We start from the raw sequence: 15243 nt of genomic DNA, 5'->3' as shown, positions 1-15243 counted from the left end.
TTTTTTCAAGAATGAAGGTCCAAAATGCAAGTTTTATGAATGGGTGGATTCTAAAACCCAGGAAATGAATTTAGTTCCACAAAAACAAGTGAAATGGAACCGTGTAATCTTACCCTTTTCTACATTAGAAAACGAGATCAACATATGCAAGATGAAGATGAAACAAGAAAATTTTGTTGTTAGACAAAAGTTTGACAAACTGAAATGGAAGTTATGTACTTATAAAGTTGTGATGTATGTGTTGTTTGTATTGTTTGTGTTTAACAAGTAGTTAGATGTATTACAAAAACTGTATTCACAGTTGTATTTTGAGTAAATGTTGCATTTTGTTTGATGTATTAAGACTAAATCGTGTTGATTAGTGAAAGTTTGATGTTTTGACTAGTTTGAACAATTGTTAACGTGTTAAATAGGTTAGTGAATTGAAAATGATCCAGATTAACCACAACAACAAACATTTGTTAATATGTTAAAAGAGGGGTAAAATGGTCTAAATTAACGACCGCAGCAGCAAACATGTAAAATCCAAGATAAAGAACCAAAAACCAACATGTGATCTAGATAAAAGACAAAGTTTTAAGATTCCATTAGCATGTGCAACGTTACAAAAGTTGTGCCTACATTTGTCCTAATATGTCAAAAGATGTGTCATTGACAATTACATAATTAAAAGACTAAAGGTTTGTCTTCCTCTTCAACCCTAACCTGGTAATTCTTTCTAAGTATTTCCTTATCCTCTTCACAGTTGCAACGGCAGGAACCTCATCCACTTAAATTACATCCTCCACTTGAATTGCTTCCTCATGAACCTCTTTCACCTGAACATCCGTCCACAGTTAAACCTCCACTTAAACCTCCTTCACAAATACTTACTTGGTGACAAATCTGAGGCCATCTTCTTCACAAATAAAAGTCACATTCAACAATTGTCTTCAATTTCATAACCCTAATCTTCTATCGACATTACGTGGTGTAGAATCAAGGGTTGAGGTGTTTGTAATCATGATTGTGGAACCCTAGTTTAAGGAGAAAGAGGGTTGAAGTGTATATTAATTCCACGTAATACATGTTATCAATAATTAAACGATGTCATTGAAGGAAACTGGCAAAACAGGTGAGGTATAGGTTACCACGTACAAGCTAGAGGGTTTGTTGACTACCAAAAAAGAAGAATAAAAAAAGAGACCAAAAGTGAACAAAATCGATAGTTGATTACCCACTCCAAAAAATAATTTAGACCTAAAGACCAAAAAGCAAAAACAAAAACAGCCAATACGTGGCTCATTAACAATATTTTACAAACTTACAAAATTTCAATATATCCTTGAAAGAAAAACCAGTAAATAAGAATATATAGGGAAAGAATTATTGTTTTAAAAAATTTCCAAATGTGTATAAAAGTACCAAAGACAAATCATTAAAAAGAGAAGTAAAAAACTAGCAATTAAATACCTCACAGATTTCATACACTTTCGGCTTTGTTTTCTTTAAATCATGGTGCTATATATATAAATGTTGATTTTCGAAAAGGATGTAATTAAAAAAGAAAAAAAAAATCAATTCCTATAAGCTGTGATTATATTATTTCATTACAACAAACAATACAAAATTATGACCAGACAAGCAAAGACAAGACAAGACGCCTTCTACATATCATTAAACAAACAAACAGACCAACAAATTTCTTCTCCTGTAGAAAAACCCATTTATGTCTTTCTTGGATTCCAATTAAACGAAAATTAAAATTTAATTTTCCAAAAAAACATATGTACACCAATCAGCCTGCAACACATCACACATTAAATCACCCATCAGAATCTCACTTTACCAAACACAAGTACACAACATAACAAAACTGGTGGTTCTACGTTCGACTGGCATGCATTGGACTAGGACTGATGTAAGACGAAACATAATAATTTTAATTTTATATCCCATCCGAAATGGTGGGACATGCACTCGCTCTTGATCACTCATATATGTAAAAAGACGTAAATGCCCTCCACGTCCCAACTGAAGGGCGATTTTTGATGATGAGTGCAAGAAGGGCATTTACGTCTTTTGACATATACGAGTGATCAAGAGCAAGTGCATGTCCCACCATTTCGGATGGGATATAAAATTGAAATTATTAATGTTTCGTCTTACATCGGTCTCGGTCCTAGCATGTCTCTCATCTGTGTAAAAAGACGTAAATGTCCTCCTCGACCTTGTATCAAAAACTTCCCTAGAAAGCTTGTTCAGTTGGTTGTGTCCGTGTCCGGTCCTAGTCGGATCTTGTCCACTACATACACAAGCCTTCTTCTAGGGCTATTTTTTTACGAGGATGAGGAGGGCATTTCCGTCATTTTACACAAATGAGTGCATGTCCCACCTTTTTAGATGGGATATGAAATTTGCAGTTATTATATGTTCCGTCTTACATCACTCTGACAGACCTAGTCCAATGTCTACATGTCAAACGCAGTACAACCTGTTATATCTATCTGGTATATATAATAAGATAAGATAAGATATAGCAATAAAAGTTTCACCATATATTGTGAAAAGTTTATGCTAGTAGTGAAACGTCTGTTTGACTTGTTTGTGGAGTAGGAGGTTTTGTCAATGGTCTCAATGTATCCATGATGGCTGAAAACGAAGGTCGTTTCCATGGCTCACTGCATCAAAATTTAATTTTATTAATTAATTAATTAAGAAAATTTAAAACATAAAAGAATAGTTTATATAAGCTTTGAACTGACTTTGCCCAACAGGCTTCAATCAATGCTGCTACTTGAGGGTTCACATCACGAGGAATCTCAAGCCTCTTGCATTTAAACCCAACAGCTGCCACAACCTAAGAAAAAAAAAAAACAGATTATATAATTTTTTTATATAATAAACATGTATTTGTGTAATTTTGGAATCGTAGTAATAAATATGAAAATCAAACCTGTGCAGGATTTAGGTTACCCCAGGGTTGTTGCAAAGTAGCAAGCTCCCATAAAATCACACCAAAACTGTAAACATCTGATTTCTCATTTGAAGGTTCATCACGAAGAACTTCAGGTGCCATCCATTCAGGCTATATATATTTATATTTTAATAAATCTTCAATTATTTATAATTATAAATAAAAAAATAGAATAAAGAGGAAGGAAGGAAGGAAGGAAGGAACTCACTGTTCCTGCTGCAGTCTTGGATGAAAGAAACGTGTTTGCTTTTAACCTCGAAAGCCCAAAATCACACACCTGATAAATTAAAATAAGTTATATAAATTTTTTTTTTTACAAAAAAAAAAAAAAATGTTGTTAATAATTCTGTGGTTTACCTTTACTGTGTATTTCCTGTCTACTAAAAGATTTGGAGATTTCAAATCTCTGTGAACAATAGGAGGATTGCGTCTGTGGAGATAATTCATTCCTTTTGCCTATACCAAAAAAGAACCCATTCATATTCATATAATAATTGACAAAAGAAAAAAAAAAAAAAAATAGTAAAAGGTTAAAGGTGGATACCACATCATATGCCATGCTCAGCCTTCTCCTCTCATCCAATGCCTCTTTTGCTCCAGGTTTATGCAACAGCCTATACAAACTACCCCTGCACTTGAAAAATATTACAAAATTAGCCCACCATACAAATATAATAACATCAAGCTCCAAAAATGTAGAGGGACTAAACCTGGACAAATATTCTGTCACTATTGACAGGTTTGGAGGCTGAGTGACTGCTCCCATAAAAAGAACAATATTTGGATGCCTTAATCGTCTCATTATTGCAACCTAAATCAAAAGTAACAATTAGAATAATGATCAAATTAATAATATAATATTTTAATATATATATATATATTAAATTAGATTAAATTTAATCTAAATTACACTAGGACTCACCTCCTGCAAGAATTCGTTCAACCTCTCTGGATGAAAATCTTGTTCTAAAAGAATTTTCACAGCAACATCCTGGAAAGCAGTGGAGTTTGTGAAGTTTTAAATGAAAAGACCAAAATACCCTCATTACATGAATATAATAAAAACAAGAAAAAGGTGTATTACTTACAGAGCCATTCCAATCAGCACGATGAACAATACCAAAAGAACCTGAAAATAAAATGCAATTTTATAAATCTTGTAACTTCAATGCATTTTTTGTAATTTAAAAAATCTTGAACAGTTCGTTTGTTTATTTATTTATTTTCAATCAATAAATTTACAAAGACAAAACGCTGCATCCTACTTTCATTTATTTCTATCACAGCAACTCACTTTCAATTATTTTCTTATTAAAGCACTCAACTTTCAAAAGTTTTTATAAAAGCATCATACTTTGAAAAAATTATCCTAAAATTGGTTCAGATTTGAATGTAGGGTTAATCTCATAAAAGACCTTATATTTTTTGTTTTTTCCGGATTAAAACTCAACTTTATTTTTTTTCCTGAAAAAGCTCTTGCATTTTTCAATTTTTTCGATCTGGCCCTTTTAATCGTTTTTTTCGGAAAAACTTGGAAAATGTGAGGGTTTTTCGAGAAAAACAAAAAAAATTGAGGGTTTATTTGGAAACAATTAGAAGGTTGAGGGTTTTCTTCGGATTAAAAAAAAAAAAAAAAAAAAAGACAATGTTAAGGGTTTTTTCGTGAAAATTAAAAAAATACAAGGTCTTTTTCAGGAAAGAAAAAAAATAAAGATGAGGTTTAATCTGGAAAAAAACACAAAATATAAGGTCTTTTATGAGATTAACCTATTGCTATAATTGGGTAGCTTTTTTCAAAGTAGGATGCTATAAGTATAACAAAGGGTTAATCTCAAAAAATGACCTTATATTTTGTGTTTTTTGGGGGTTAATCTCATAAAAGACCTAATATTTTGTGTTTTTTCCGGATTAAAACTCTAACTTCATTTTTTGCCTGAAAAAGACCTTGTATTTTTACATTTTTTCTGAAAAAACCCTCAACGTTGTCATTTTTTTCCGAAAAAACCCCTCAACCTTCTAACTACTTCCAAAGAAACCCTCAACTTTTTTAGTTTTAATCGAAAAAAAACCCTCACATTTTACTATTTTTTGGAAAAAAAAAACGACTAAAAGGGCCAGATGAGAAAAAATGAAAAAATACAAGGTTTTTTTCAGGCAAAAAATAAATTTGAGATTTCATCTGGAAAAAAACAAAAAAAATATAAGGTCTTTTATGAGATTAATCCTTTTTCCAATTAAACCTCAATTTTATTTTTTGCCTGAAAAAAACCTTGTATTTTTTCATTTTTTCCAAAAAAGCCCTTAACTTTGTATTTTTTTTTTTTTCGAAAAAAAACGCTCAACCTTCTAACTGCTTCCAAATAAACCCTCAATTTTTTGTTTTTCTCGAAAAAAAACCGTCACATTTTACAATTCTTTTGGGGGTAAATCTCATAAAAGACCTTATATTTTATGTTTTTCCATGATTAAACCTCAAATGTATTTTTCGCCTAAAAAAGACCTTGTAGTTTTTCATTTTTTCCAAAAAAAAAAAAAAGTCAGATCAGATAAAATGAAAACATACAATGTCTTTCTCAAGCAAAAAATAATATTGAGGTTTAATCATGAAAAAACACAAAATATAAGGTCTTCTATGAGATTAACCCTATAAGTCTATAACAAACAAATCAACTATAAGTACATTGTTATAGGTAAGGTTTAATCCCAACTTTTATTTTTTGCACAGAAAAGTCTCGATTGTGACAGATTAACGTATAACATTAGATAATCGGGACTTTTATGTTCAAAAAACAAATGTTTGGATTAAAACCGTAATTTGTGGATTTTTACCTGCTCCAATTCTTTCTTTCAAAACAAGATCACTCCAAGGAATGTCCAAATCTTCAACATCCATGGTGAAATTGCCTCTGTCTTTATGGGGTTGACTTTGACCACTATTTTCAAATCTCTGAATCTGATTACTAGGCACTTCCATTCGTGTATCAGAAGACACGACATATGATTGGGAGGTGCCCATGATGTTCTGGGCATATACTTTGGGCAGATGTGAGCTTCTGTCATGACCTTTCGGGCGGAGGGCAGCTTTTGAAGGAGGTAAACGGGACCCATCATTGCTGTTGCTTGGACTATTACGAATTATATCAACATGACTTTTTTCAGATTGTTTTGGGTAGATTGCATCAACAATATCTCCATCACCTGAAATCATTCCTATATTTTATTATTAATCACATATACATATCATAATTACTGTGTTTAGGAAAAGAAACCTTTTTGTAAAATAGATGAAATTACATTTTTAGTCCCTAAGTTTAGGGTTTCTTTTTTAAAGAAACCTTCTTGCAAATTTGCTCCTTATTTGAGGGTTGCATAACGATTTTGCTCCAAGTCTCATTTTTTATTTTTTTTTTTAAAAGAAAAAAAAAAACTCCTGAAAAGCTAGTCCAAGTAGCTTTTAAGCTAGTGTTTCATTAATTTAACCAAACTCAGAAAATATAATGGTTTTAATAGAACAATAAAGTAATGAGTTTTTTAAGCATTGGGGGATAATATGTTGGGTTTTCTTTTTAACAAATACCTTTTTATTATTTAGCTTATATTTATATTAATATTACATTTGGGTGGGTCCCACCACAGCATAGAAAGACCTCGATTTTTATTCCTTTTCAAATATGACTCATCAATTGTTTGTTTATTATGAATTATTATTACTTATACTGATTTAGGGTCACATAAAATCTGATTTTAATAGTTAACGTTTGATTAGCTAACTAGGAGAATGTTAACTATTGTTATTGTTTGTTGAAAATCAATTTGTTTATTGTTAATTGTTACATGTTAGTATTTTGTTAAACTTTGTTGAAAACCATAGTTTTATTCTTTGGGTTTGTTGATTGGAAGAAGGTTTGCTTATTGCTATTTATTGTTTTATTAATATTAATATTAATATTACATATGATATGTATATATGTAGAAAGATTAAATTATTAAGAAACATACCAATAGATGGATCTTCAAATACAAGATTCAAAGATTCACAATCAGCAAAATACTGTTTAGCAAGTGATCTGAAATCAACCATGGGTTCAACTTGTCTAAAACGTGGGAACCTCAATGGGGAAGAAATTGAGATTGTTGAAGGACCATTTAATAAAGAATCTGGCTCACACAGGCATCCTGGATTCCCTACTAAATCAACAAGAAGTTCCCTGCATAACAAAATAAATTTATAAACTATCTGTGTATATGTATATATAATGATAATGATTTTGAAGGCATCATATATATATAATTAACCTGTCAACACCAAAACGAACAAGGCAAGAAGAAGCATCATCTCTTTTACAATATTTGCAGCCCTTGGCGATTCGACATGGTAAATCAATTGTATCTGCTAAAATCTGTTGAAGTTTTTAATTAAAAAATAAAATAAAAAATATAAATACCCTTTAAAGGGTTTTTGTTGTTAAAAATATCAAACCACTAAAGAAACAAGCAATATAGTAAAAAAAGAGTGGATTACAAATCTGGTCATTGTGATTTTACCTGTTTTCTCTGGTTTAGGTGCAAAATAAAATCAAAAACCTTTTTGCAATTTTGGTCCTTATTTCACATGGTTTTGTGAACACTTTTGGTATCTGGGTCGTTTGAGTTAACAATCGAGGTATTATATTTTCTAAAATGACCATTCTGCCCTCACAATGATTTTTTTTTATTAATTATTGTAGGGTCGAGCGGTGGAAAGATGGTTTTTGGATAATATTAATAATAAGAGTAAGTTACAAAAATGGTCCATGTGCTTTCTGACTTCTCCATGTTTAGACCAAAATTTAAAAAAAAAAAATCGATTTTGGTCCCTTATTTCAAGGCTTCACATCGATTTTGGTCCCTAGAACTTTGAAATAAGGACCAAAATCGATATGAAACCTTGAGAAATAAGCACCAAAACTGAACAATCTTAAACACAAAAAGAAATCAAAAAACACAAGGTCCATTTATGTAATTTAATCTAAAAACAATGATAATAATAATAATAAATGGTCATTTTCACAGATCTAACAGATGAGGTGGGTTGTTAATTTAAACAACCTAATAAAAAACAGTGAAATGAGAACCAGAATTGCAAAAAAGATTTCTTTTTGGACATAAATTAAAGAACAGCTAAACATAGGGACCATATTTGTAACTTACTCTGCATATTAAGGTTATTATTCCAATAATAAAATAAAATATACATCTAAAACTTACTTTAAATAGTAAGGCCCGATGTCTGCAAAGGCCAACAGAGAGGCTACCCATTGGAAGCACAACAGATCCTAAACAATCTTTCAGATCCTCACTGCATTCCTTCCACATTGAAACTAACTCATCTTCACCACTTAAAGTTGTGCCCCTTGTAATACGATAATAAAAAAAATAAATCATAAGATAAAATAAAAAGATGCAGAAATTTCTCAAAGTGTAGTGTTTGGTAGTGTTATGATGGAACTGGAGAAGGAATGGAATGGAATCATACATTACATTGGAATGGTCTATTCCATTGTTCATTCCTTAGCTAGACATGTATTTTTTTCATTGCATCATGGAATGGGATAGAAAATTGCAATATAATCCATTTTTATTTATATGTTAATATTATTGCCATGACTTTGTTGATATTTTCACAATTTTTATTAGATTGCAATTTTATTTTCTAGAAAATAGTAATGAGTTTATATTTTGTTTAAAGTTTTGGGTTAATCTCATAAAAGACCTTATATTTTGTGTTTTTTCCGGATTAAACCTCAACTTTTTTCCTGAAAAACACCTTGTATTTTTTTCATTTTTTCCGGTCTTTTAGTCTTTTTTTTTCGAAAAAACTTGTAAATTGTGAGTGTTTTTACGGAAAAAACTAAAAAAGTTTAGGTTTTTTTCGAAAAAAAAAAGACAAAAGTTGAGGGTTTTTTGGAAAAAAAGTGAAAACATACAAGGTCTTTTTTGGGAAAAAAAATAAAGCTGAGGTGTAATCCGGAAAAACCCCAAAATATAAGGTCTTTTATGAGATTAACCCTAAAAAAATTTATAAATAAAAATTTGTTAATTGTAATTAAATAATGTATGATTACTTTTACCAACAACAGGTGCATAAAAACCTTGAATATTTTTTTTTTTTGCAAAATGACATCGTCATTTTGCAAAATTCATTACATTTCCCAATATAATTTCAAAATATGATTCTTTTTTTTTTGGTTTTCATTTTGGGGAGCATTCATAAAGAAATTTTGCAATGCACAATTGACCCCATTGAACAATTGATGATCATTTTCTTTTAAGGGTAAAAAGGCGACCACTTTGGTCATTTTCATGTTTATCCCTCTAAAGCTATGCATTACACTTTCACATGATATTATGAAAACTCATTCTATTCCTATAGGCTATAGGCCAACCTAACATGACAATGGAATGTAATGACTCATTCCATTCCATTCTTTTGTGATTCTATTCCATTTCCATCCAACCAAACAAAACCTTACACAATAATAAACCAAAACACAAACACTCACCCCATTCGATTGCATACAAGCTTTGCAAGTTGATCAACAACTTCTAATGTAGTAATGCTATTACATGAAATGCTATGAATCCGATTTTGTAGTTCCCTGAGGCTGGGATCATTACGCCTATCAATCAAGATCACTTCAATGGAAGATTCATTTGCAATATCAATGGCCTTCAACAACTCAAGTGATGGAATTCTTCCACTCTCTTGTAGATCACAGCACATCATCCATACGTATGGATCCATTCCATATATCAAGTAAAACCCATCAGGGACTTTGTCAAAGTATGACAAACACCCGTTTGCCTAATACAATGTAACCCTTAGAAGTTGGAATAAGTCAAGATGGATAGTTCAAGCTTATAAAGGTCAAAATTGTCATTTTGAAATTTTTAACAAGTGAATGGTGAAGATTTAATTTAACAACTAGGGGCCAAAACCATAGAAAAATGAAACTTGGACAAAAAATATAAAAACCCTGGCAAAATCGTATGTATAAGAATATAAATACCTAGGCAACTCTATTTGGGATAGTAATTGATTCATAGAGAAACAGTCATTTGCCTAATACAACCTAACCCTTAGAGTTGGAATATACATAACAAAGTTACAAAGGTCAAAATGGTCATTTTCAAAAAAAAAAAATAACTGGAACAATTAGATTTAACGACCCATGGACCAAAACCTAAACAAAATGAAGCCAGTGTCAAATTTGCAACAAAAAATAGAACTTGGACCAAACCAGCAAAATGTGGTATAGCAGTAAAGCATAGGGACCAAAATTGTAATTTACTCTAGAAAGAAAGCATACACACAAATATAAACACCCAAGCAACTATATTTGGGAGAATAATTGATTCATATGGTGCTCAAGGATGAGCTAAAGTGAGAAAGTGTGTGTGTGTGTGTGTGTGTTTATTATAAGGACGAAGGAAAAAAGAAGCAGAAAAAAAAAGTAACATTTTCAGGGTTTTATTGAAAGAAGAAAGAATTAGATTGTTCATTGGAGTCAACCATGAAAGTGATGATGAGAATGATGATTTGTTCCATTTGAGGTAAAATCTTTTTAAACCTTTATTAGTTTATTTATTTATGACTATGTGTTAAAGATTGTGAAAGATTTTATAGGATTAGCTTTTGATCCCAGATGCATGTAGTTAACAGCAAAAGATGAACATTTTGATAGAAAAAATTGCCAAATTTGGTGTTATACTATTCACTTACACCAAAATGATGTAACATTTTCATGTGTCATTTTCAGTCCCTCGTCTTTCATGTTTATTCTATTCTAGCTTATAATGTATGAATAGGTATATCCTAAATATAATAATTATTCATTATAATATTATGTTATATACTAAATTGACATTAATTAATCATAGATATATAAAAATGTAACTCGAATTAATAATATACAAATAATTAAATTGGTTAAAACTTTGTAATAATTCAATTTATAAAGTTTTTACACTAAAAAAGATATAAATAAATAAGTAAAAAGAAAATAAGCTGAAGAGTGTTTTTGTCAATCTATATAAATTTATAAAGAGAATATACTTTTTGGTGAATGGTGTAGGGTTGAAATGTAATAATTATTACTTGTAATATTATGTTATACTAGTATTATATATGAAACTGATTTTAATTAATCATATTTAATTAATTTAATATATATGTTTCGATATTATTTTCTTTTCATTTAATAAATGTTGCTTTAACAATATAACACCTAATTCAAATTAATTATATATGAATAACTTATTTGGTTATAATAGTGTAAAAATAATACACTTATTAAAATATTGTAACCAAAAAGGATGCAAGGAAAACTTATAAACAGCTAATAAAATATTTTGAAATCTATAAAAGTTACAAAATAAAGAATCATGGAATATACTTTTGGTGTAAGAAGTTAAAACATGAAGAGTTGAATCCACAATCTTATGAAACCTAAGCTTTTATACCATTTTAAGTTACAAACCCTCTAAATATTCAACTCCTTTTTAAGTTAATAGACACAGAAGGGATGAAGCAAAAGTATGATCCTAGTAGACATTTGTACATTGGCAAGAAAATCTTATGTTATCTCTCATGGATACCTACACATGTAAAAATTGACATAAGAAGTTTTTTGTAACTAATGTGAGCCAAAAATATATGTATCATTAATGTCAGATTATCTATCAAACCAAAAGAAATCATCATAGGGACCTCTCTCACACTCTCCATCTATCTTAAGTATCTTATTTTTACTTGGATATGTGTGTATATGCAAGTAAAACTAAGATCTTCTCTAATTACTTTTATATATATACTTTAAAACAATTGTAAACATCTCAAATTTATAAATGTTGTGCTTCTTGTACTTAGCAAGCATTTGTTCTTCGCAATTAGGAAAACCCTTAGTTGTTTTGAGTTTGAGGCGAAAAAATACTTGATATGATTACAATGTCAAGGTGAACTACATTTTAGGAAAGAAAAAGGGTAGTGCATTGGGACATTTTTTTCATTAATTTTGTTCCTCACCCATCATTCATTTCAAACAAAAAAAGGAAGAAAAAAAGGCATGCTAGCATACGAGATCAACATTTCTCCAATGTGAAATTAGATTACCAATTAACAATATCTCAGGCAAGATAGGCCATATATTTCTCTTAGAGGCATCAAAATTGTAGGTACAGGTTCACTGTTTTGCAAATATTGGTCTATAAAGAAAGTCGTTCTCATGTCACATTAAAGCATTGTTAACCCCTTTATTCTACAGTAGCATATTTTTCAAAATATCTATCCATGCTTATTTAAGTTGAGTTCACAGTAATAATGTGTTGCACTTTCTTTTATAATATGCATTATAATAGGCCATGAAACCAAGAATCTTCACAAGAAAACGTGATCTCAAAAAAAAACCTCCATGAATGACAAATATGCTATGCAAATTTCTGTCCTCAAACCTCCTAGGATCCAACCGACAAACATGAGGAGTTCGTTCCATAAAGTCTAGTTGTACTCATAGCGGTTCGTTCATGTATTTCAAGCAAGAATATATAACCAATTACCAAACCCAAACATAATGCTACGGGATTTGCAGTTAATATGTTTGCAAACTCAAACACACAGAGAGATAGCAGAACCACATACCCAGAATCGATGTGATAAACCTTCTGCAGATGTCGTAGAACCGGATGACCTCGACCCTGCGGTTTCTTCCGTCACAGGATCCAGTAAATTAGGATCATCAGCACACATAGCTTCAGACGAAAGCCGTAGCGCCAAAGCCAACTGCAATTGATAACTCTCCTCCGTTTGCTGTGCCCAACTTTTCGATGAATAAGACCCTCCCCCACCACCACCACCAGCAGTCTCCGAGGATTTCAACCTCAACACCTCACCACCACCTCCATCCGGCAAGTGAGCATAAGCATCGGGATCACCACCTCCACTGTTCACCGCCGCCGACAAAGACGGAAGAAAGTAATCACCCGAAATAGAACTCTCTCCGTAACTACTCCCGCTCGATTGTCTCTGCAATCCACCGATCGAGGCCGGAAAGGCCGTTTGGCGAGGTTGCTGCATCCTCTGATCAGTTGTCATGTTCATCAAATCCCAATCAAATCCAGCTCTTTCGTTCCTCTTTTTTTCTCCGGAGTGAGAGTGGTGAGATGAGTCGTATGCGCCGCCGCTTCCGGTGCCACCGGAGAAGATCGACGGAGGAGGAGGTTGCGGTGGCTGGAGGTGATCGTCGTCGGGAATCTGAGTCAACAAGGTGTAATTGGTACGTCTACCAGGCATTGCCATCTAGAACTAACAAAGTTAAATCGAATTAAGTTGTGTGATTCTCTTCGGTAATTAACCCTACAAACCACCAATTCAGTGTGTGGGGTCACGCGGATAAAAGGGGATGTTTCGGGTTTTCGCGGTGGCGTAATCCCATGGGGAAATTATCATCCGCATCCCATGGTTTCCGTAATCCTAGGTACATTACTTTTAAGAGGAAATTAAACTATAATAAACTAATGATTTTTCATTTTCATAACATAATCAAATTAGACGTTTTCACAAAATAATCACAAATCATAAATAAAGGAGGCTCATCTATGGTTTCATCAAGTTCGTCTTAGGTTTTGTCATAACCGGCCATAACATGGCTTTGGTTTCGTACAATGTTTTAAATAGCGATGTTCGTTTGGACCGAATATCTAAATCGAAACCGAAACCTGGACCGGATCGACCTGAATTAGTTATTTGGGTCGGTTCTAAGGTATCTATTTTTGCTCAATTTAGGTTTCGGGTTATTCGGTCCAGATTACCCGAATAAATGTTGAATCGGACCAAAAAGACCGACCTGGAAAATGAATAGTCATTTGAACCATCGAAAACCCCAAATATAGAATTTTCTTATTTGGGTTATTCAGACCATTTCGGTTTATTTGGGTTCTTCGAGTCATTTCGATTTATTTGGGTTATTTGGTTCAAAAGCATAGTGTAAATGTTTATTTGGGTTATTTCGGTCCTTTCGGGTTAATAACCGAATCGAAATTTGTATTTACCCGAACCAAACGGATCATGTATTAGTATAGTCGGTTCGGGTTTCAGTTCCCACTGTTCATCCAATTTGGGTTTCCCGTTATTCAGGTTCAGGTCGGTTCCGGCCCGAAGCACATCCCTAGTGTTAAAAGTCGGTTTGAACTGGTCGGCCAAATCATTTGGACCGGGAACCGGAAAACGGAGCGGTTCAACTATCACCGGTTATATGCCTATTTTTGAATTGCAACGAACTGGCCGATTTTTACAATAATTCAATTGAACCGGTTAAATTGAATAAAAACACATGAAAAAGAACCATTTTGCATAATAATTTGTGTGGTCTTTTTTCAAATCTATTTAGATTTCTTTATATAAAAATATGTGGTAAATGTTATGAAGTTTTTTGATGCGTTTGTATTCATCTAAAACTATATTTTTTTCGTTTTTATTATGAATTTTTTATGTATGTAGATGGATGTAAAACTTATGGTTATGTTTTATTTTAATATATTTTGATTGATCTACAACTTGTTTTTATGTGTATTTTTAATGTTTGAACTTGTGGATGTCAAATTCTTGATTTATGTATGTATATATATATATGTGTAGGAAAATAGAAAAAATATGAAAATTATGAAGTCGGTTGACTCGGCAGTCGAAGCGGTCAAACCCGTTGAACTTGGAACCGGTCATCCCATAGCGGTTCAACTAAAAAAACGGTTTTTAAAACATTGGCTTTGTATGTTGGCTATGATTTCATGGTTACGTCTTCGATTTCCTTGGCTGTTGTAAAAAATAAATAAATAAATAAAAGACGACAAAATCGCGTATGACATTTGGTCATTTGTGGTTTCCTTTTAATATTCCTGGAATTTTTTCAAAAAAAATAATCAAAGTAAGTTTTAATCCAAATTTTTTTCAATTTTTGTGTGTTGGAAAATTCAAGACAATTATGCAGTAAAAAAATCACATGAATAACGAAACTGTATACTGACATCATCTGTGGTTTCCTTAGCCTAATATGTGATTTTGTTCGTTGCTTTTTTTTTAACTATAGCCTAAAATCATGCAAGCTAGTATTAAACGTTAATTGATAACACATAACAACAAGAAAATTGGAAAAAAAAAAAAAAAAAAAAAAAGGATAATATGGTAAACAAAACTGAAGATTACATTGCCATCTGCGATGGTACAAGTCTGTAATGCAAAATATGTGCATTATAAA

General features: G+C 31.7%; 1 protein-coding gene across 2 annotated transcripts; it reads right to left on the bottom strand.

The window, feature by feature from the left end:
• Positions 1 to 1560: 1560 nt before the first annotated feature.
• LOC111898043 (serine/threonine-protein kinase CTR1-like) lies at positions 1561 to 13431 on the bottom strand. Of its 2 annotated transcripts, none has more exons than XM_052768308.1 (16): positions 12633 to 13431; positions 9499 to 9800; positions 8204 to 8348; positions 7253 to 7356; positions 6956 to 7164; positions 5786 to 6166; positions 4045 to 4085; positions 3879 to 3947; positions 3667 to 3767; positions 3501 to 3585; positions 3314 to 3412; positions 3165 to 3233; positions 2936 to 3067; positions 2745 to 2839; positions 2535 to 2660; positions 1561 to 1782 (listed from the first exon to the last, which is right to left on the bottom strand). In XM_052768308.1, the coding sequence occupies exons 1-15, from the start codon at positions 13287 to 13289 to the stop codon at positions 2552 to 2554; spliced, it is 2598 nt and encodes an 865-aa protein (XP_052624268.1). In that variant the 5' UTR covers positions 13290 to 13431; the 3' UTR covers positions 1561 to 1782; positions 2535 to 2551. The 2 variants fall into 2 exon arrangements, with proteins under 2 accessions (XP_052624268.1, XP_023749758.2); XM_023893990.3 differs by having other exon boundaries at positions 5786 to 6154; positions 12633 to 13428.
• Positions 13432 to 15243: the final 1812 nt, after the last annotated feature.

Source organism: Lactuca sativa, chromosome 2 (genome assembly GCF_002870075.4).
Source record: "Lactuca sativa cultivar Salinas chromosome 2, Lsat_Salinas_v11, whole genome shotgun sequence".
Taxonomy (NCBI): Eukaryota; Viridiplantae; Streptophyta; class Magnoliopsida; order Asterales; family Asteraceae; genus Lactuca; species Lactuca sativa.
This window is presented reverse-complemented; position numbering and strand designations above follow the sequence as displayed.

Excerpts from the sequence above, each read along its gene's own strand:
- LOC111898043 (XM_052768308.1), bottom strand. The coding sequence starts at position 13,289 with ATGGCAATGCCTGGTAGACGTACCAATTACACCTTGTTGACTCAGATT. Across the intron at positions 9,801-12,632 it reads GTTTATCACATCGATTCTGG|GCAAACGGGTGTTTGTCATA; the intron begins GTATGTGGTTCT and ends ACATTGTATTAG. Across the intron at positions 8,349-9,498 it reads CTTGTATGCAATCGAATGGG|GGGCACAACTTTAAGTGGTG; the intron begins GTGAGTGTTTGT and ends TCGTATTACAAG.